Source organism: Schistocerca cancellata, chromosome 8 (genome assembly GCF_023864275.1).
Source record: "Schistocerca cancellata isolate TAMUIC-IGC-003103 chromosome 8, iqSchCanc2.1, whole genome shotgun sequence".
Classification (NCBI taxonomy): Eukaryota; Metazoa; Arthropoda; class Insecta; order Orthoptera; family Acrididae; genus Schistocerca; species Schistocerca cancellata.
The window spans coordinates 395,809,114-395,831,300 of NC_064633.1; the positions used below are offsets into that span (position 1 = coordinate 395,809,114).

Genomic DNA, 22,187 nt, shown 5'->3' on the forward strand with positions numbered 1-22,187 from the left:
TTTTCCACTCTTATTTACAATGGAATTTGTTGGAATTCTGAAGAGAAGTCCTCAGATTTAGACGCTTATTCCAACGAGATCCAAATTTTCCAGAGCCCCTTTTTTATGAAGTGGATGTATACCTTTGATCTGCAAGCTGATGACAAAATGGACGACAAGTTTGAATAACTGACGCCTAGTTCAGTTTTTCAAGTTTCTTCCAGAAGAAAAGATCCCAAGATCAAAGACATTGCATTTGAATTGTTATCTGTATTTGGAATTGCGTACAGGAGTGAACAAACATTTTTTTTTCTGGAATCTACATTCCGTGATGTCTTAACAGATGTCCTTCCGTCCTGTCCTTTCTTCTTGTCATTGTTTTCCATACATTCCTTCTCTCGCCGATTCTACAGAGAACCTCCTCATTCCCTACTTATCAGTCCAACCAACTTTCAACATTTTTCTGTAGCAATGCTCCGATTCTCTTTTATTCTGGGTTCTCACCGTCCCTGTTTCACTATCATATAATGCTATGCTCCAAATGTACATCGTCAGAAATTTTTTCCTCAAATTAATGCCTATGTTTGATACTAGTAGACCGTCTTGCTAGCGCTGGTGTGCTTTTTATTTCCTCCTCACGCCGTCCGTCATGCGTTATTTTGCTGCCTAGTTAGCAGAATGCCTCAATTTCACCTACTTCGTGATCATCAATCCTTATGCTAAGTTTCTCAATGTTCTCATTTCTTCTACTTTTCACTAGTTTCGTCTTTATTCATTCGTCAGTTTCACTAAGGACACAGACATTACCAGCGAATCTTATCGTTAATATCCTTCTACATTTCATTTTTATTCCACTCTTGAACCTTTCTTTTATTTCCGACATTGCTTCTTCGATGTGTAGATTGAACAGTACGGGCGGAAGACTACATCCAACACCTCGTTGTTGGTCTTTCAGTTTTATTCTTCCCATCTTTTGATTTGCAGCTTCTTGTATTGGCCGTGTTTGCACTTAAAATTTTTGGGATTTGAGGTCCGCCAGTTACGCAAAACACCGTTTTTCTCAGTACCCAAACATGTTTCGGCACCACTGTGCCATCATCATTGGGTTTTCGTTTTTATTTATTCTGCAATGTGAACATTTTTGTTACATGATGATAAAATTATGTGCATTTTTAGTTCAAACAACAGATCGTTTCTTTTTGTAAATACCTTTACATGCTCACCAAATGTAAAGGTATTTACAAAAAGAAACGATCTGTTGTTTGAACTAAAAATGCACATAATTTTATAATCATGTAACAAAAATGTTGACATTGCAGAATAAATAAAAACGAAAACCCACTGACGATGGCACAGTGGTGCCGAAACATGTTTGGGTACCGGGAAAAACGGTGTTTTGCGTAACTGGCGGACCTCAAAATCAAAAAAAAATAAATTATTCTTCCTCTTGCTTCTTGTACATATTGTACATTACCCGTCTTTCTCTATAGCTTACTTTAATTTCCTAAGAATTTCGAACATCTTGCACGATTTTACACTGTCGAGCGCTTTTTCTTGATCGAAAAATCCTATGAAAGTGTCTTGATTTTTCTTTGGACTTGCTTCCAATATCAACCGCAATGTCAGAACTGCCACTCTGGTGCCTTTACGATGACTACAGCCAGACTGATCGTCATCTAACATGTCCTTAATTTTCGTTTCCATTCTTCTGTATATCACTCTTGTCACCAACTTTGATGCTAGGGCTGTTACCCTGATTGTACAATAATTCTCGCACTTGTCAGCTGATGAAATCTTAGGAATTGTGAGGGTCAGCTCTTGTAATCTTCATAATTGTGTGGCTGATGTTCTTCCGAAAGTCTGATGGTATGTCGCCAGACTCATATATTCTACATGGTCGTATTGTTGCCACTTCCAGCAATGATTTTAAAAATTCTGATTGAATGTTATCTAAGTGTACTCAGTAGAAATAAAGAGGCTTCCACTGAATAGTGTGTTCGTGTCAAGCAACAACAAATTACGTTATAATAGTCTTCTTTAATTTCTGGAAAAATGTGTATCCGCCCACACTTGATACGTGGCCCTCATGGTCTAGTAATTTGGTGAATCCCTTATTAGACTGTGGTAGCGCTTGACCCAACGTTTCACGTGTCCTCTTGCGGGTAAGCGGGAGGGCAGAAGAGTGCAGTTTTGTACGGCGGCTACGCGAGGGCAGGGAGTTTGGCACGGAGAGGAGACGGCGGAGCAGGCGCGGATTCGCGTCCAATCACTGGCAGCGACCCACTCCACTGGTCGCTCATTGGGCTCTTCCTGGCTGCCGCCGCGACCTGCTCCACGCCGCCAACTGCTCCGCGTGCCAAGCGCGGCCGGCCGCCGGGATGGACTGGACGGTGGCTCCGTGCCGGGGACGCACCGCCACTGCCGCCGCTTTATCCGGGCGTCTGAGCGAGGACTCAGCACAAACAAATTTTGAACAGCAGCTTGCCAGTTAGCCCCCGATTCCTTTATCGACCTCCCGTGTATAAAACAAACGTCAGATTTCTATGCAAATGAGTTAATACATTAAATATTTCGTATTATGAAGGTTTTCACGAGTGGATGTCAGAGTTGCTGATGAGTCTTCCGGGCTGTATGGCTGCGGTTGAAGAAGCTTTTCGGTTCCTGACGTGTCCAGCGCAGCTCTGGACTGAAGTTTCTTCGGCCACGCCCATACAGCACGGGAAACTCATTAGCAACCAAGATCTTTATGACTGCTAGTCTGGGCAGGTTCTCAGTGGTAACTCTGCCTCGGATTAACTCCCAACGACTCAGATTTCGAAACAAGGCAGCGTGCTTGCTCCAGCACTCTTTGCACTGTATATGTCTGCCATATTGTGTGAATCATCTGAAAACAATCGAGGCGTCTAGATTAAGTTTCGTTTTGATCCGTGTTACACCAAAACTTCTGGTAAGATTTACTTCGCAAAGACATACCCAGGTCACCCGGGTAGCAGAACTACAGCACGCCGATGATGCAGCTTCTCCTGCTCTAACACTACTTTAAAATGCATGTATCAGTTTAGTCTTACGATTAATGCGAAGGTACGCGCACAATCCGACCCAGCATTAACTCTCCCTGAGTTCGATATCTCCGTCTTGGACACAACACTGGATCAGACTGAACAGTTTCCATAACTTGGAGACAACTTGCCTAAACAGTGTACCTGCGAACAAGATGTTGATAAAAGAATTGGGGCTGGACATGCAACATTCGGGCCTTTAATGCACAGAGTCTTCATGAATAACGACCTAAAGCTGCATACCAAACTCATGGTGTACAGAGATGTTATGATTTCCAAGCTCCTGTTCGGCTGTGAAACTTGGAAACTGTCGCCGTGATATCAAAAAATCGAGCGGTTCCACCGACAAAAAATGAGGCACATCATGAAAATTAAGTGGGAGAACCATATGACCAACACTGCGGTTCTCGAGAAAGCGCATCTAACAGCAGTGAGACAACCACGATATCTCATTAGCTTTCAATGCTTTGGATTAGGCCGTGCTCATCGCATGAGAGATACCAGGTATTCTCGCCAAATCCCTTGTGGTGAACTCTGCTCTGGCAGTAGACCTCATAGAACGTCTCTCAAGCGCTTTAAGGACCAGCTGAAATATATCATGAAGACGACTGCTATAAATATACGAACATGACCGCTAACTATGGAGGAGCACAACGTCCACCGCTGTCAACTTGTTTGAAGGATTACGCCACAGACGTAAATAGGCCTGGCGGCAAGCAAGAAAGCTCCGTCAATACAACCCCTCCCTCCTGCAACCACTCAGTATGAGTTATGTGGACGCATATTTTACGTCAGGGTTGGTCTGTTCAGTAATCAGAAACATATATAAGTTAAGCTGAAATGCTCAGTCTATGAAAGAATACTTTACGAATTCTCGCCGTGTTGCAGCCGACGACAATTTGAAGTTAAACATGTAAAAAGCATGTAAGCCAGAAAACGTTTCGAAAGGGTAAGAAAAGATGTTTAAAGTTTGTTGGAGGTCTCTAAGTTCTCTCACTACGAAGAAAATGATGAATATAATCTGTGTAATTCGCAATCCATTTTAAGCAAATGCAAGTTTTTCACTCATCTCAAAGTTTCTGACGTCATATCTCTTGCACTATGTATCGCACAATGATATAACGTTCCAATTACATTCAGTGGATACTACAGATACTATAGAGTAGAAAGTAAAACAGTAATAAATTAAAACGTCATGCCTGCTGCTGAAGTTTTACTATGTGAACGGGGAAAATGTAGTAAGAGATAAAATTTGTGAGGCCTGTCGGCGAGAAAAAGATTCGTCAAGGTTTGAAATTATGCGTAAAGTTTGTTGGAACTCGCTAACTGCACTCATTTTCTAATACTGAATTAAGTAACATCGGGTATTTGCTAGCCATTAGTTACGCTGCCTCGAGACATACACACATTGTTTCTAATCGTAATACTTATCTTAATGGATAAATTACGACAGAATTTTAAATTTTTAAATTCGGTGCCGGCCGGTGTGGCCAAGCGGTTAAAGGCGCTACAGTCTGGAACCGCGTGGCCGCTACGGTCGCAGGTTCGAATCCTGCCTCGGGCATGGATGTGTGTGATGTCCTTAGGTTAGTTAGGTTTAAGTAGTTCTAAGTTCTAGAGGACTGATGACCTTAGAAGTTAAGTCCCATAGTGCTCAGAGCCATTTGCACCATTTTTTTTTTAAATTCAGTCAATAATTACGCGAAATATTGAAAATCAAATTTTTGTCAACCCTGGAAGCTAAACTGACACTGGATTCCGGAACGTCGCTTAGTAGTTATAGATGATCACCAGCAACAGTTGTCGATTTAGAGGGCGAAGAAGGAACTAACGTTAATATCGAATAGCATCCGTAACTAGTTTAGCCATGGTCCCCATTTGCTAAAAATAACAGGTTTACACGGATTATTGGACATTATACTCGTATGCTATGTGTGCTCGTATCACAAAGACCTGGTAATCGACTTTGTACAAACTTTAATAAATGAGATTTTAAGACAAAATTATTAAGGCTTACGTGGCCACTTGTTCACGTACTACCTGTTGACTTTTGTGGAGGGATCTTCGGTGGAAATTTTTACGTGGCGTATCGCCACGACGAGTGGTTACCGAACGAAGTGGCGCAGTGGTTGGTACACTGGTCTCGCATCCGGAAGGACGATTGTTCATATCCGCGGCCGACCATCCTCATTTCGATTTTCCGTGATACGCCGAGATGGTTACTTTGGAAAGGGCACGGCCAATTTCCTTCCACACTCTTGAAACTATCCGAGCTCTAATGGCGTTGATGTCGACGGGATTTTAAACCCTAATCTTCTTTCCTCCCTTCCTTTAGGACGAGTGGCTGTCATTGTCATATACTCACCTTCCAGTCCGCTACGAGCAATGGAAGGTAACAAAATCCTACAGGCAGTGCGCCAATCTTTTAAGAATCCATGTACATCCTAAAAACAAGGAAATGAGGAATGGGGCTTGATAACTACGCACGTAGAATAGGATTTATTTATTTTTCATTTAATTTAATTATTTTTATTATATGGGCTCCGTTAGAATGTTGAAGCAGATAAGAACGGTAAGACAAAATGAAGAATCTTCCTAAATCCTCTGTTCTAGGCTGCTCTTCTGTAGGTAGAATTTGATCTACATCTACCTCTACATCTACATGGTTACTCTGCAATTCACACTTAAGTGCCTGGCAGAGGGTTCATCGAACCATTTTCATACTACTTCTCTACCATTCTACTCTCGAATAGCGCGTGGGAAAAAGGAACACCTAAATCTTTGGGTTAGAGCTCTGATTTCTCTTATTTCATTATGATGATCATTTCTCACTGCGTAGGTGGGTGTCAACAAAATAATTTCACATTCGGAAGGAAAGTTGGTGATTGAAATTTCGTAAATTGATCTCGCCGCAAAGAAAACCGCCTTTGGTTCCCATAGCCAAACCACCTTTGTGTGTGTAGATGCCACCAGGGCCCAGGCATTGGAAAAACAGAATGTTTAAAACAATGTACGATCTATCAGGACTGGCTAACGTAAATAAACTAGTAATAGAGAAATACGGCTGTGCTGTTAAGGATTCACCTCACTGGTCACAGAAAAATACAGAGAGAGCAGAACACTATTCTTCGGCACCAAATGTTAGGTAACACTTAACTGGTTAACCGCCTAAAATCAGAGTCAGAGAGAGGGCCAGCGTCTTGTAAGGCATCTTTTTACTGGTCTGCGCCCGGAATCCGTAGCACAGACAATTGAAATGACGTAAAGAACCAAAACACACAAACCTGAGTGTTCCACTTCGGAAGTACATAGAACAAAATCACTTTGGTTTCATCCCCTGGCGTCTTCGCCAGCCATCACTACTAGCCAGGAGCCGAGCAGTTGAGTGCCTTTTCGAGCAGATGAGCTGAGGACTTGGAAGAACTGCAGTCTGAGTCACACTTAGCTGCAATGCAGGTTGTAGCCACTTCAGCCGCCACCTGTAAATCAACATACGTAGTGAGATCTAGCCATGACAGCCAGATGAACCGTAGCGACTAAATTTCAGTAATTTTGAAGCTCCAGTCTTGATGTACTTGAAGATTTTTACGGTCAATATGCTTTCACCTCCGGCCACACTTACAAACGCATACCCTTCTACTGTATATCGTTGTGTTAATATCAACATTTCAGCAATCACAGAGCGACTTCGCGAACGTAATCGTTTTATACTGGGTCGTACTTATTAGAACCAGACCCTCGACACTTCATCCAGATGTGCCACGGTAATATTTCGATATTGTCAATTTTTCCAGAATGACATTTTCACTCTGCAGCGGAGTGTAAGCTGATTCTTGTCAATTTTAGTCAGATTTGTTAAAGTGCACTGTAATGTGGTATCTGATTCAGTTGTGATTCTTGCTTATTTTCGTAGCTAACGAATTGCCTATTTATTATTTTGGATGAGCTACGATTTGTTTATGCCAAAATTAAAGCAGAAACGGAAATTTTGCGAGATTTCGTTTATTTTGCCACAAAACAGTATAAACAGGTGATTAGTAAAGTAGAAACAATGTAAAGATTAGAGAACGTAATCAACAGCAACATGCATAACGGTAGACAAAAATGTTCGTTTTTTCCCCAACTTCACCGATTGGCACATACACCCTGGCAACTGGTTAATGTGCTCAGTATGGGATGTCACCACCTCTGGCACCAATATAGGCTTGACAACGACGGGACATGCTGTGAATTACGTCATCATCTCACGTTGAGGCAATAACTCCCATTCTTCCTGCAGAACTGCTCACAAGTCTTGGAGAGAGGTTGACAGATGCAACCCATCACCCCAGTGCGTAGACATGCTTCGTGGGATTCAAATCGGGAGAGCGAACAGGCCACGCCATGCGTGAAAAAAAAAAAAACGAAACAAAAAAAGGTGCTCTATGAGGTCGAGTATTATCGTTCATCAGTGCGAAGTACCTCGTAACTGTCGCGAGTGATGTCCCAAGATCTCCTCACGGTACGTGACAGCAGTTAAATGTTGCTGATTCACCTGGGAAATTTCATGAAGAGGTGTCGCTGCCCATATCATTAGGGATCTTCCTCGATATCGGTCTCTTTCCGCAATGTTTGGGTACCGAAATTGTGTTCCACATGCCCTCCAGATGCGAGTAGGTCGAGAATCTCTTTCCAGACCCCATCGGGACGCATCTGTGAAAAGAAAATTGGTCCTCTGTTCGACCGTCCAAGGTGGCATATTGATGGCTCCACTCTAGATGATCCCTTCTGTGAAGACACGCCAGGGGTAAACAGAGAGCACGTCTCCAGCAATGAAAGCCACCCTGCTGAAACCTTCTGTACACCGTGTGCTCGATACAAGATGTCCAAATGCTGCAAGGTCAGATGCCAGTTGCAGTGCAGTACTAAGGCGATACCGTCGCGCCCTTACAGCTAAATAACTGTCCACCCTTTCTGATGTCACACGTGGTCAGCCCTGTCCTGGTCTCCGGGATATAGTTTCGGTCACTATAAACTAACGCCTCATCCGAGAAACAACAGAACGGTTCACATTAAGCCATCGGGCCACATCAGTCTGCGACTCTCCTGCTTCCATTCTTCCTACGGCCCTCCACGGCAAAGAGTCTGTAGGCGTCTTCTCTGCGCCATATTGCACCGTCTGTATCTGTGTACGCAGCGACTGTTGATGCGGGATTACCCTGCAGACACTACCCCGCTTGATAGGTGCCTCAGAGTCATTGTTAGCGTGCTTGTCCGTTGATCTGAATGCCATCTTCCGTGCAGAACACGATCGTAACGACATTTGTTGACAGTTTGTATGATTATATCGTGATTTAGACACAGGACTGGGAAATTGCTATTTGTTGCTTTAATTTTGGGCACCAGTGTATATGTTATACACATGTACGCTAGTAACGTGTCACTGCAAAATAACAGAGACTGATGAAACTTGGACCATACATAGAAAGAAGTACTACAGTATCGTACAGAAGGTAACTAAAATAAATACGTAATAAGACGAACATAAATGATACTTTTGTTCAAAGACAATAACTACAATGAATTCACCGCGATTCATGATGGTCTCCAGAACATTATAAAACGCGGGACATGGTTTTTATAGGGTGTGCGATCACAACGGACGGTAATGCATGCTCTGCAACGTGCGCCCATGCTCCATGCTGGCCACAAGTTTGCTGGGGCGTTCTTATCGTAAAGTTTTTCATTCCTCTACCAGCGAGACTGACAACTACTGGATAGTCGTTGGTGCATATGAACGTGCTAGAATACGTCTCGTCAACGCACACCACACGTGATCGATGGTACTAAAGTCAAGGGAACTAGCTGGCCAGTCCATCCGCCAAATATCCTCTCGTTCCGCCTCGCGGAGTGGCCGTGCGGTTTGAGGCAGCATTTCACTGATTGCGCGGCCCCTCCCGCCGGAGGTTCGAGCCCTCCCTCGGGCATGGGTGTGTGTGATGTTCTTAGCATAAGTTAGTTTAAGTAGTGTGTAGCTCTAGGGACCGATAGCTTCAGCAGTTTGATCCCTTAGGAACACACATTTGAACGGTTGCCGCGCGGGGTAGCCGCGCGGTCTCAAGCGTCTTGTCACGGTCCGCGCGGCTCACCCCGTCGGAGGTTCGAGTCCTCCTTCGGGCGTGAGTGTGTGTGTGTGTCGTCCTTAGCGTAAGTTAGTTTAAGTTAGATTAAATAGTGTGTAAGCTTAGGGACGGATGACCTCAGCAATTTGGTCCCGTAGAACCTTACCACAAATTTCCAATTTTTTTCCTTCGTTTCAAGAGCTCCTCCACCTGAGCAGTCGATGCAGTCAGGCGTTGTCATCCCTAAAAATGAAGTTAGGGCCAAATGCATCCCTGAAGACAAGCACATGGGTGACGAGTACTCTGTGACAGTAGCGTTGAGTGGTGAGCGCACCGTGTTCAAGGATCTGGAGGCCAGAATGCCCACGCAATGTAATGCCTCTGCACACCGTAACACCTGGACAACCAAAACGATCATGTTCGACAGTGTTCCTGGGAGTGTTACGCGTTCCTACTTCTTACCATGTGATGGCCTATCCTTTAATTTTTATGGATGACAATGTGCGCCTGGGCCGGCCGCTGTGGACGAGCGGTTCTAGGCGCTTCAGTCCGGAACCACGCTGCTGATACGGTCGCAGGTTCGAATCCTGCCTTGGGCATGGATGTGTGTGATGTCCTCAGGTTAGTTAGGTTTAAGTAGTTCTAAGGTCTAGGGGACTGATGACCTCAGATGTTAAGACCCATAGTGCTCAGAGCCATTGGAACCATTTGAATGTGCGCCTGCATCGCGATGAGCAGGTGGGGGATCTCTCGGAACGAGAGGATATTCGCCGCATGGGCTGACATGCCCGATCACCCGACTTAAATCTCATCGCGTACGTCTATCTTTTTCTACAGTATACTCATACAAAAAAGCTTCAAACATCACTTATACTATGGGAACGCATGCTTCCTCGGCGAATTTCATTGATAAAATCTTCTCGCGTTGCCAGTCGAGTCTTGGTGTCGTGTTGTGGCAAGGTTTCAACGAGTTTTCTGCACATATTGGCCTGAAAATGACGAGTAGGAAACTCGTCTAAACGTTCCGAGGACATGAGCCGGCTGAAAACCCGAGAAGATCTCATCAATCAGTTACTCTATTTATTAACGAGTTGCCTTGCTATGGGTTCAAACGGACAGTTTCACAGTCAGATGGCCTCTCACATTTATTTTACTTAATTCATATAGTGTTGACCATACGATGTCAACTGTTTCCAGTTGTGGTATAAGTTGGTTGGGGTGTCAGTTCCCCAACTGTCAGTCAGACAACGGTAACGCCTGTAGTTTTTTAAAAGAAAATAGTCAATAGTGGCCTGTTGCTGTTTTAACTTCCATAAATATTACCCCTATATTTTCACAAGGCGACGGTTTCATTGTGCCACTTTTTGAAGTAGCCTTTGTTAACTAGTTTTTCATGATGACAACATCTTCGCCATTTCCAGTGATTACCATTTAAGTTACCCTGAATCCTTGTACGTACTAAGTAAGCAGTGTTTCTCCGACTTTCTTCGACATCATTTTCCACTCAGCCTTATTACAATTTACACTAGCCCTACATATTTCCACACTTCAATAACTTGGTCTTTCATTTGCTTTCCTTTCACCTAACTTCTTTGTACCCTTCAGTTTCACACTGTTACTCCTACTTCCAGATATTTACTAATATATCTATGCATATTTTTAAAATGGATGCATGTTTCACATCTGCCCCTAAAGCACTGGATTAATTTCAGCCAAACTTGGTTTACATATCACTTACTGTCTGGAAAGAACGACCTATCTATAAGGGGTGGGGGAAAGAAGCGTAGCTTACGACGTGCATAGTAACCAGATCACATTCATTCAGTATTTGAAAAGAGAGCACTTGGTGACTTACAACCGTCTTTACGCATAGTTTCAAACGTTTACGAGACTTTTCTTCGTTGACATCCCACACAAAATGCTGAAAGAAAGGAACTTATACTTTACTACATTTTCGCTGTTCATCCAGTAAAACTGTCACATTAGGCATGATGTAAGTTTTGATTTTTTTACTACTAACTATATTCAAAACATATTTTGCAGACTATATTCGCCCTTAACACTGAATGTACCTGCTAAAATATGTGCGTCTAGGACACACAGATCATAAAACGTGAAGTCCTAAAATTTAGCACATGAAAACGGAACTGCAAAGCGAAATTCGAAGAGATACAAGTGAAATACATGTTCAAATATATTAGTGATATATGTTAAATATATGTAAAATATATGTAAATAGTGCACGCGCAGGCGAAGTTGTGGGTAAAAAGTTGCTCCCAAACCCAAGGATCGATTTCAACCAAACTTGGTACACAAATTATTTACTCTCAGAAAAGAAATACTGTGAAGGTAATAACCAGAAACCTTCTGCCGGAGAGGTGGTGACAATGTATAGAGAGGAAGAGGGGAGGAGGAGATGGACAAATAGTGAGGGAGAAGAAGGATATGGAGACAGATGGGGCTGGGGAAGGATATGGACAGAGAGAGGAAGGTAGGGGAAACGACAGGAAGAGAAGAGGAAGAGATGGTGAAAGCGAGAGGAGAGAAGGTTATTGACAGAGAAAAGAAAGAGGAGGAGACAGACCGAGAGAGGGGGGAGAAAGAGATGGCTAGAGAGGAGGTTGAGGAGGAGTTGATCAGAGGGTGAAGGACGAGATGGAAAGAGGGAAGGAGCAGACGAACAGAGGGTGAAGGGGCAGTTGGACAGAGTAAGGAAAGGGAAGTATATGTACAGGGGTAAGAAAGAGATGGACAGACGGAAGGGGGAAGAGGATGGACAAGGGGGAGGTGAAGGACAGAGAGACAGATGAGACAGGGATGTACAGAGAGAGAGGTAGGAGGAGATGAACAAAGGGGGAGGATAAGGTGGACTTAGGAGTGAGAAGAAGAAGGAGGAGGAGATAGTCGAGAGGGGGAATGAGATGAAAAGAGGGAGGAAGGAGCTATGAAAAGGGTGGGCGAGGGAGGTAGAGCTGATAGGGAAGTACATGGGCGGGGGGGGAGGGAAGATGGACAGACAGGGAGACAGAAGGAGATGGGCAAAGAGTAAGGGTGGAGGAGGTGAGAGAGAGGGAGGAGGAGATGGACAGAAAGGGGGGGGAGCAGAGATGGGTAATAGAATCTTGAAATAAATGAATACCTCATCGACTATGGGTACTCAGCTAGCATATATATAAAATCGATGTGGATGACCAAAAGCTTATCGTTAATTCTGAACTTGAATAAAAACAGTTATGTTCTTTTCAGATGCAATATATCTCTATATATTAACACACCAGATGGACATACAAGCACTTACAGAATGGATAAATCTCGTATTAGTGGGTCGGTATTTCCTTGCAATTATCAAGTAACTTTCCAATGGAGAAGAGTACTCTCCTCTGTCTTATAAATCCATTATACTGAGTACCTCTCGTAACGAGAACATTCTCCAGATTCCATGTTGTCAAAGAACAGTTCCCCTGAAGTACTGAGCAAAGAGCGAATATTTTCTGCACACCAGTAGTTCTATCATATGCTGCCGTACTGCGAAAAAAACAACACTTTTTCTTTGTTCTGAAAGAAATTATGTGTATCATACAGGAATGTTAGTCAAGAAATGGATCCTTATCACCACATAATCACCGAACTGACTTAAGCTAACCTTATGACACTATCCTGATCATGCACTTCAACAACGTGTTTCAAAGGCAGTGCAGTCTAAGAATTTCTAAATTTTCGAAGACCTTAATGGAATGATTACGGGAAAAAAGTAAATTTGAAAATATTCCATATAAAATTTCCTAATTTTTTCGTTTTAAAATAGACAGTTCTCTAAATAATGTGTACTGTTCCTTGTTTCCTCTTTGAATATTGATATTATATTAATTTATTTCCATGACTGCAATGTTTGATTTCTTACATACGTAAAGGTACCGAAATAATCAAGAGTAACATGGTCGTATTACAATTATGACTTTAATTCTATTACAAATATATGGAATTACATCCTTTTTTCTTTCTTTCCAGAACGAAATCAAAGAAGAAGAAGAAACTCTTCAAAAGAAGAAGGGGAAAGTCATAAAATTCGGATGGGTAGAAGGCGTATTTGTAAGTATTTTCTTACGATATTTCATAATCAGCTTTTATTGTGGGGGTATGTTAGACTATATTTTACCGTTGTTTCCGGATGTGACATTTTTACATCTGTAAATTTTAGCATGTCCTACTAAAATTTGTGGTAATTTGCCAGTACAACACAAGACATAAGAATAATAATTTGACTTTCTGACAAATAAAATGTGTATAGGACTCGACATTGCACTCTTGGAACTTTGATTCGCGCTTGGATAGCTTGTGAAGGCAATGGTCAAGGTAAGAATCCCGGTACGGGACCCTATTTTAATGCCAGGAAATCCCAGAAGAGCGCACGCCTCGCTGTAGCGTGAATCATCGTTCGAGAATAAACAATTATTTTTCTGGGAAAAACAGTCAAATTCTCTGGTTGACGTACATCATTACTCTTTATCAATGGAAAGTCGTGGTTTCTTATCTCACTGCGCGATTAGGAGTATTAAGCGAAGTGGTGTAACAAATAACACGGCTGTCATATTCACATTAGTCCTCTAAATTAAGGCAGGTTTGTTTGAGGCCAGCGTTTCACAGACTAAATCTACTTCAGTTTCGACAAGCAAGGCGTGCGAAATCGGCTGTGGTCACGGTATTATGCTAGCGTAATTTAGAGGAAAATAAAGCTGATCTCATCTGAACCGCCCAATTTCTAATGTTAATCATAGCTTTAGCTCCATCGACGGATCGTCGAAGTTTCGTCTGCTTTCTTAAACACAAACAAGCGGCAATTGGCTGTCATTACGACCACATGCCAGATTAAGAAATGACAGAGATCTATTGCGCATTTAACATCACAGTACAAGGAAGGGGAAGAGTAAGCGCTCCGGATAACAGTAGTCGTCTGATGTTATTTTCAGACGTAGCTACGCAGAGAGGACCCGTACGTCTTTGCTGATCGGCTGAGGTCATTAGTTGCTACTGTACTGGGTGGTTTAGTATCTTGGTTCAATCATGTAGCAGTAATAATAACTAATTTGGCAGAAGAATCTATCTTGCTGTTCCATTTAGTCGATAGCTGATACATAGTTTCCAAGCTGAGGCCTTCTCGACACGTACATGTACACAGAATAACGGTGTAAAGTAGGTGCATTTACAGCAAACGACGAGAGAATTCATAAATTCTTAGTGAGCAAAGATGAAGGAAATCGCGTAGCAGGCTGTTGATGACGAAAAACATCAATCTCCAGACTGCAGCTGATAACACAGGAACAGAAGTAGACAACAGCAACACGAAAGATAAACAGTTAAAGTCGATTTCAGATGTTGCCTTACAACGGGAAATACAAGCTTCTTATCACCAATAAATTCAGCAACTCCAATTCACAAAAGAAGTGATCAGATACTTACCGGTACATACTCTGCACATTTCTGTTCCAACGCCAGAAGTTATAAGTAGTGCCGATCATATTTATTTCTAGGGTTGTATTTATGAAAGCTAATAATACACTGAAATCATAAACCATCGTTTAGGACAGAATACCGTTATGATGTAAGTGTATTATGAAGCTATTATTAGTGACCCAAGAATCTTAAATCGTTGTTTACACCAGCTATGAGGACGTGTGCCATTTATAATTCTCATTTTGTGTTTTGTGCAATAATAAGCGTACATTTAAGTACAGTATTTCTACCAGATTATTTTTCTGTATGATATTTAAATGTCAGTAAGTTAGATTATTTTGCATTTTATATTCTTTCCTCATCAAATTCAACAATCACATGCATAGTGTAAGCAGTTAAACGTATCTAGCCAAGAACTTATATGATATGTGACTTACGATGCGAAGTCTTATGAATATTCATACACAGAATCAGTGAATATTCTCTTTCATACATCTTAAATTATGAACCATATGAACACTGTTTTTCCTGAGTTAACTGACAGTCCATTTACAGAGAATCAATTATTATTGTAAAAAAATGCCATTTATCTTTAATTCACCTACTGCATCTGTGTGTATCTGATTTTAATGTTTGCATCATCAGTAAGTAAGACTATTATGCTTTTTCAATAAGATATATAATAGTTTTCATAGATCCAGCATCAAACCTTACATATACCAGTAATGGTTTGTCTGCAGGAAGCAGATTATTATTACTGGAGCTACCTGACTCCTCACCATCTATTAGCAAAATATTAAATATACCAATAATTACTTGTAGCTTCATTACAACAAAACTTTTAGAAAAAGCTTCTCAAAAATTATCTTATGATTTGTGCATTTAAAAAGCCTTATACACAGCCAATAAAATTTCAGTTGCAGGTATTGTATCATTTAAATGTTTTAATATGTGGCGGGTTAATCAATAAATACTGTATCATTTTTAGTGGAAATATCTCTGTGGAATAAAAGTTGTGCCTTTCCTCAGTCTGCAATAGTTGCTTAGATGTTCAGCAATTCGGTAGTACATTATCTTTCACAATATTTATGAAATTTGTTACTAGGGAAAGTAGTTAACACCGCCATTAATATATGTCTTAATTTTTTCTTATAGAGAAGTCTAATACAGTTAACGTTAATCTGTTGAGAGCGATATACTAAAGCAATAATAAGTGTACGAATAAGTATAATAATACAAAGTATAAGAATATCATCTCAGATGAGCAGATTTTTATCGTTCTGTCTGGAATCTCACGAACCTCGTCTGACTTTTTTTGAACAGAACTACTTATTTCCGAGATTTTTACACACAGTGGATTGGTGTTTATGTGAGCTAATTGTATTATCACTATTGTTGCGCTTTGTGAGGATGGCTGATGAAGCCAGATACCGCCGCTACAAGCGCGGTGATAGTGTGAGTTGAACAGCAGGGCAGAGGGGTCGTGGAGTCAGGTGGATGTCCGGCGGCAAATCATAACTGACATCTGCACATTTATTCCGATCGAAAGCTAGTTGTAGAGTTGGCACGGTGCGGTCGGCTCCCCCGAGACGCAGGCTGGTATCAGTTCGGGGAAGATGGTCACTTCAGCAAGCGTCCTCATATAATGGCCAGCCTATGGCCTAGACCTGTCGAGCAGGCGACAGCTAACACTGAGTTATGTGATCAGCTCTTAGTCCAATCAACGAAGGAAAATTAGGGGATAACATTCACGTAGTAGCAAATTTTTCTACAGCAGTTCGACGGGGTGTCATGAACAACATATATTTTTAAATTCTTCATAATGAAGCTCTGATTACAATATGCCCATCATACACATTTATTTAGAAGCAAGCACCTTCTTATGTATACAGTTAACAAAACAAATCAAACTAATTCTCTGCTTCCTAAACTAACAAGGCAAATAACGAATAACCAAACCAAAACCAAAATATAACTGTCAGTAATGGTTCCCATAATCCATTCATACTGTGCTACACATAAACCACTGGCATCTCCAGCCCCATTACTCAGAGAACCTCAAAGTGCTGAACTCATGTTAATCCCTCACAACTGCCGCAACTGTGCACTGCAGCACAGGATAAAATCACTCTGGACACCAAAGAGTCTCCAAGACAGTCCATTAAACATTGCACTCATGAATTAGAAAAAACATACTCCTGCAATCAATTATAATAAATGAACGTCTGAAATACAGTAAATAACCCTCAAACTGACACCTTAAGTAAAACGAATACACACGAAAAATGAAACGTAAATAAACGAAAGCCTTCATACAGAATACACTGAGGAGAGGTGAGAGATTAAGTTCATTCTGTCTCATCTTCAAATAACACCTATAATTACACTATGTGATCGAAAGTACCCGGACACCCCCAAAAAGATACGTTTTTCATATTAGGTGCATTGTGCTACCACCTAACGCCAGGTGCTCCATATCAGCGACCTCAGTTGTCATTAGACATCGGTGAGAGAGCAGAATGGGGCGCCGCACGGAACTGCGAACGCGGTCAGGTGATTGGGTGTCTTGCCACTTGTGTCACACGTCTGTACACGAGATTTCCACACTCTTAAACACCTCTAGGTCCACTGTTTCCGATGTGGTAGTGAAGTGGAAACGTGAAGGGACACGTACAGCACAAAAGTGTGCAGGCCGACCTCGTCTGCTGACTGGAAAAGACTGCCGACAAGTGAAGAGGGTCGTAATGTGTAATAGGCAGACATCTATCCAGACCATCATACAGGAATTCCAAACTGCGTCAGGATCGACTGAAAGTACTATGACAGTTAGGTGGGAGGTGAGGAAACTTGACTTTCATGGTCGAGCTACACATCACGCTGGTGAATGCCAAACGACGCCTCGCTTGGTGTAAGGAGGTTGTGTGGAGTGACGAATCACGGTACACAATGTGGCGATCCGATGGCAGGTTGTAGGTATGGCGAATGCCAGGTGAACGTCATCTGCCGGCGTGGGTATTGCCAACAGTAAAATTCGGAGGCGGTGGTGTTATGGTGTGGTCATGTTTTTAATGGAAGGGCTTGCACCCCTTGTTGTTTTGCGTGGCACTATCACAGAACAGGCCTACAATGATGTTTTAAGCATCTTCTTGCTTCCCACTGTTGAGGAGCAATTAGGGGATGGCGGTTACATCTTTCAACACGATGGAGCACCTGTTCGTAATGCACGGCCTGTGGCGGAGTGGTTACACGACAGTAACATCCCTGTAATGAACTGGCCTGCACAGTGCCCTGACCTGAATCCTTCAGAACATCTTTGGGATGTTTTGGAACGCCGACTTCGTGCCAGGCCTCACCGATGAACATCGATACCTCTCCTCAGTGCAGCACTTCGTGAAGAATGGGCTGTCATTCCCCAAGAAACCTTCCATACCTTGGAGGTATGCCTATGAGAGTGGACGCTGCCATCAAGGCTAAGGATTGGCCAGAATCTTATTGAATTCCAGCGTTACCGATGGAGGGCACCATGAACTTGTAAGTTATTTTCAGCCAGATGTCCGGATACTTCTGATCACATAGTGCATATTCCCGAATGTAAATAAGATGCTCTACTCCCATCGTCTGCTACAATTACATTATTAATACACATAAAAATGGAACATCCCTATCTACTACTTCTCCTTCTGCTATCTCATTGCATGTGGTATCGTATGTGTTTTTGCTTAAGTTTATCTACTTTCCTCTTTTTCTTCCCACCCATCCTTCCATATTATAGAGTGCTGCCACCACAGGGAACAATGAATCTGATGCACCTATAAAAGGTCGAATAGGCCCAACATTCACAAAAGCCATACATGTCAATAATTACAGCTTAATATCTACTGGTGAGGTCATCTGCACATTGTAAAACCAACCTTGGTACCAGGTGACAGGCTTTTTCGTTTTACCCTTTGGAGTGCATGGGCTTGTCAGTTTCACTCACTGACTTACAGATTATACTGGTAACTTAGCATTCCAACGAACCACTCTTTCTTGACAGTCCACACTTCTTTCAATCTCTTCATGATTTTTGTACAAATTCACCTTTAAGCCTCCAACTCTGGTTTGATTGCTTCAAAGGGCGAAGCGAATTTTTTACCATACTCCCTTGTAATGTGACAGGGCCTGTATTCTCATGAGGCTTCGAATTATATGCTGCCACCACATATTGCAAGAAAATATCCCAATCGTTGTTATGGATTTTCATGAAATAGCTTGGTACATTGCTTGTTGTCCGATGTACTTGTTCTGTCCTACCATTAATTATCCTGTGGAAGTGATGGGTCTGTTTTTAGCTTGCAAATAATTAGCAAGGGAGTCAGTATTTCATCAGTTCTGAAGTAAAGGTGGTGCCCTGATCCATGATTATCATCACTGGAACACCGAACCATAGCAACCAATTACTTACCAACATGTGCCACCATGTCCACTTCATGATTAGGGATAGCTATTATTGTAACATAGTGAGAGAAATGATCTATAACAGAACATAGTGGTTCCCCACTGCAGTGTGGCTAAAAAGCCCCAAAATACCTCTCAAAAAGCTTAGTAGCCACTGGCAACTTCTCCAGCGACATACGCTGATGATTTAAATCTGCACACTATGCACAAGGCACACAATTGTTTACAACTGTTCTACATCTTTTTGACGTGTTTTCGATTAACAGAACTCAGATGTTCTCAGGCCTTCGGTTCTACATCATCCATGACTGGATAACATGTGGTAATGCACTTCCTTTAATACTTATACGGCAGGCACTACCATGCAAGGCCCATGTCTAGTTGTCCTACATAATACCCCCTGTGAGTGACGAACTGTGGACGCAATGTGAAAATCTTGCAATCTTCATCAGCAGCCACTCTGCAAGGCTAGTCGAGTGTCTGCACTACACCAGTTCTCCCACTATGCCCATCTGCATTACCATGTTTCTTACCAGACTTATGAATTGCTCTGAAGTTTAATTCACCAAATTTTAATGCTCATCATGTAAGCTTACTTGATGGATCCTTCAACTCAAACAACCATTTCAATGCTGTATGACCTGTCAGCACTATAAATGTTTCCAATATAAATAACTGTGGAAGTATGTGACACCATATATAAAACTCAGTATCTCCTTTTTGGGGGTAGAATAATTTCTTCAGCTTTCTTCAAGTGCCATGATGCATACGTAACTGGATGTTCCTCACTCAGCACTTCCTGACTTAAAACACAATCGACTGCATGGCTGCTACCATCAAATGATAAAATGGATTCCTTTACACAATCTTGGAAGATCAGCATAGTACTATTGTGAACAGTTTTTAAAATGTGGTTTCACACTCTGTTGTCTACTGTAGCTTCACACCCTTTTTTTAAAAAGTGCATGAATGATTGTGCTATATCTGCAAATCTCATTATGAACTTCTTATAGTAATTAGTCAGTCCTAGAAACGACTACAATTCCTTATTAGTTTGAGGCATTGGAAATCTTCGTACAGCATTAACTAACGCTGGGTCTGTTCTTTCCCTGTGTTGGCTAGTCATGTATCCCAAGTAATTCACTTCCTTCAGTGCAAAATGGCACTTCTCTGTACTCAGGGTCAAATGAGCAGTCTCTTAAAAGCGTCTTTCAACCAGTGCACATGTTTCTTCAAAATCTTTGCAAATATAATAATATCATCAAGATTCACTATATTCTGTATCGGTTTGAATCCTCTGAAAACTCTATTCAATAACCACTTAAAGATGACTGGTGCAGTTTACAAACCAAACATCATTTGCTGTTAGTGGTAAAGACCCCAAGGAACTGTAAATGCCTGTTTTTTTGGTTCTCTGCTGCAACTTTCAATCAATGATACCCACTTCTTACGTCTAATCGTGGAAAAATATCTACAGTGTCCACATTGTTCAGGGTTTCCAGATATCTGGCACTGGATATGCGTCTGGAATTGTCCTTGCAATGATATATTTGTGATCGCAGCGAAATCGATATTTCTTCGACCCATCTGAAGATTTTTTTCAACACTGTGAGAATAGATGTACTCCATGATGTCATTGCACAATTGCTGGTTAACGAATTCTTCCATTACCAGTTGTAGATGATGGGGCAACCCATGTGTCTTACAGTAAACTGGTGACCAATTATTTGTTGGAATACTGTGCTCCATCACCAGGTATTGCTGACAATGCCCCACAAGGATTAATTAGATCCTCTGATACCAATAGTAACATCTCTATTGCTACTTTTTCTGCACTGTCCAAATGTCACCCTTTTGCACATAATGCTGTCATACTGGCGACTTGCTCATGGGTAGTTTCCGAACGCGTCCTATCTCAATCATACTTTTCTGGAATATCTGAGTACTACTCGTTCGCCATCTACTTCCCATACATGTACAATACCCATGCGCACAAAACACCACGTTTTAAGTAATTCATCGTTTTCTTTTAGTGTTTCTGCAACACACACAACATGTTTGCAAGTAGGTTTGTTGCTATGTTTACCTAAATTAATTTCCCTGTATCTCGCGATGCTCTCTCACACCTTTGCATGGTGTTTAACCTGTTTGCCCTTCATGAGACCTGACCCTTGCAGCGGAGTGTCACCAACAACAGTCTCCTGCAGTTGGAACGATGTTTCCCCAGTTTCTACCAGGCTCTGCCCAAGGTTAACTTTATCATGGTGCTTATACACGCAATCTAACCCTAGTATAACGCAGTACCCTTCATATACATAGGGCAAAACTTCCACACTTTCTCAGAACCGTATTGCTCCAACCTGAAAATATAAAATCGCTGACATAGCAACCATACATCATTATCTCCCACTCAACGTAACCTATAATGTGGGGGGGGGGGGGGGGGGGGGAGGAGGGAGGGTTTAAAAGTCTGTTCCCCATGAGACACAAACTCATCACACATACGTGAGCGTCTGTGTGTGATATAAGTCTATCTTCCCTACCGTCTACTACCCCAAGTCAAGCAACATTTCGGCGAATGGGGCCTCCCCTTTTGGTTTTACGGTTGATTATTTGTCTTTCGTCTTTTTGCACTATGCACCTTTTGAAGTCTCACTCCCGGTGCCCCACTTACCTACCTTTTTTACACTGTTGTTGGTGACATTCTCCTAAATGCCAACAACGACAGCACTTCGCGTTAGTAGAGAGTACCTTCTTTATCTCGGATTTCTATCACCGCATTTATTTCTTCCAGTGCCTTGATTATGCTAATAGGCCAGCCAGGTCCTTCGGAAATTCTTCCTTGCCGCCTCAGGTAGAAGTCCCCTTAAGAATGCCCATAATGCCCCACGTTGCGCATCATGCAGTATGATTCTGTCTGCTTCATCATTAGCCGTCAACTGATATACATCCTATGCACAAAGTTTCTCAACAGACTCATTCTGATTTTCCGACTCCCGCATTAGCCGGACAGAGTGGCCGAGCGGTTCAGGGCGCTACAGTCTGGAACCGCGCGACCGCTACGGTCGCAGGTTCGAATCCTGCCTCGGGCATGGATGTGTGTGATGTCCTTAGCTTAGTTAGGTTTAAGTAGTTCTAAGTTCTAGGGGACTGATGACCA

At 42.1% G+C, this 22,187-nt stretch overlaps 1 protein-coding gene across 1 annotated transcript in view; it reads left to right on the forward strand.

Moving 5' to 3' along the window:
* LOC126094474 (bumetanide-sensitive sodium-(potassium)-chloride cotransporter-like) overlaps window positions 1-22,187 on the forward strand; it is a 618,436-nt gene that overhangs the window by 373,618 nt on the left and 222,631 nt on the right. Inside the window, 1 exon segment of the mRNA XM_049908865.1 lies at window positions 13,148-13,228. Within this exon segment, the coding sequence (XP_049764822.1) occupies window positions 13,148-13,228 (81 nt within the window).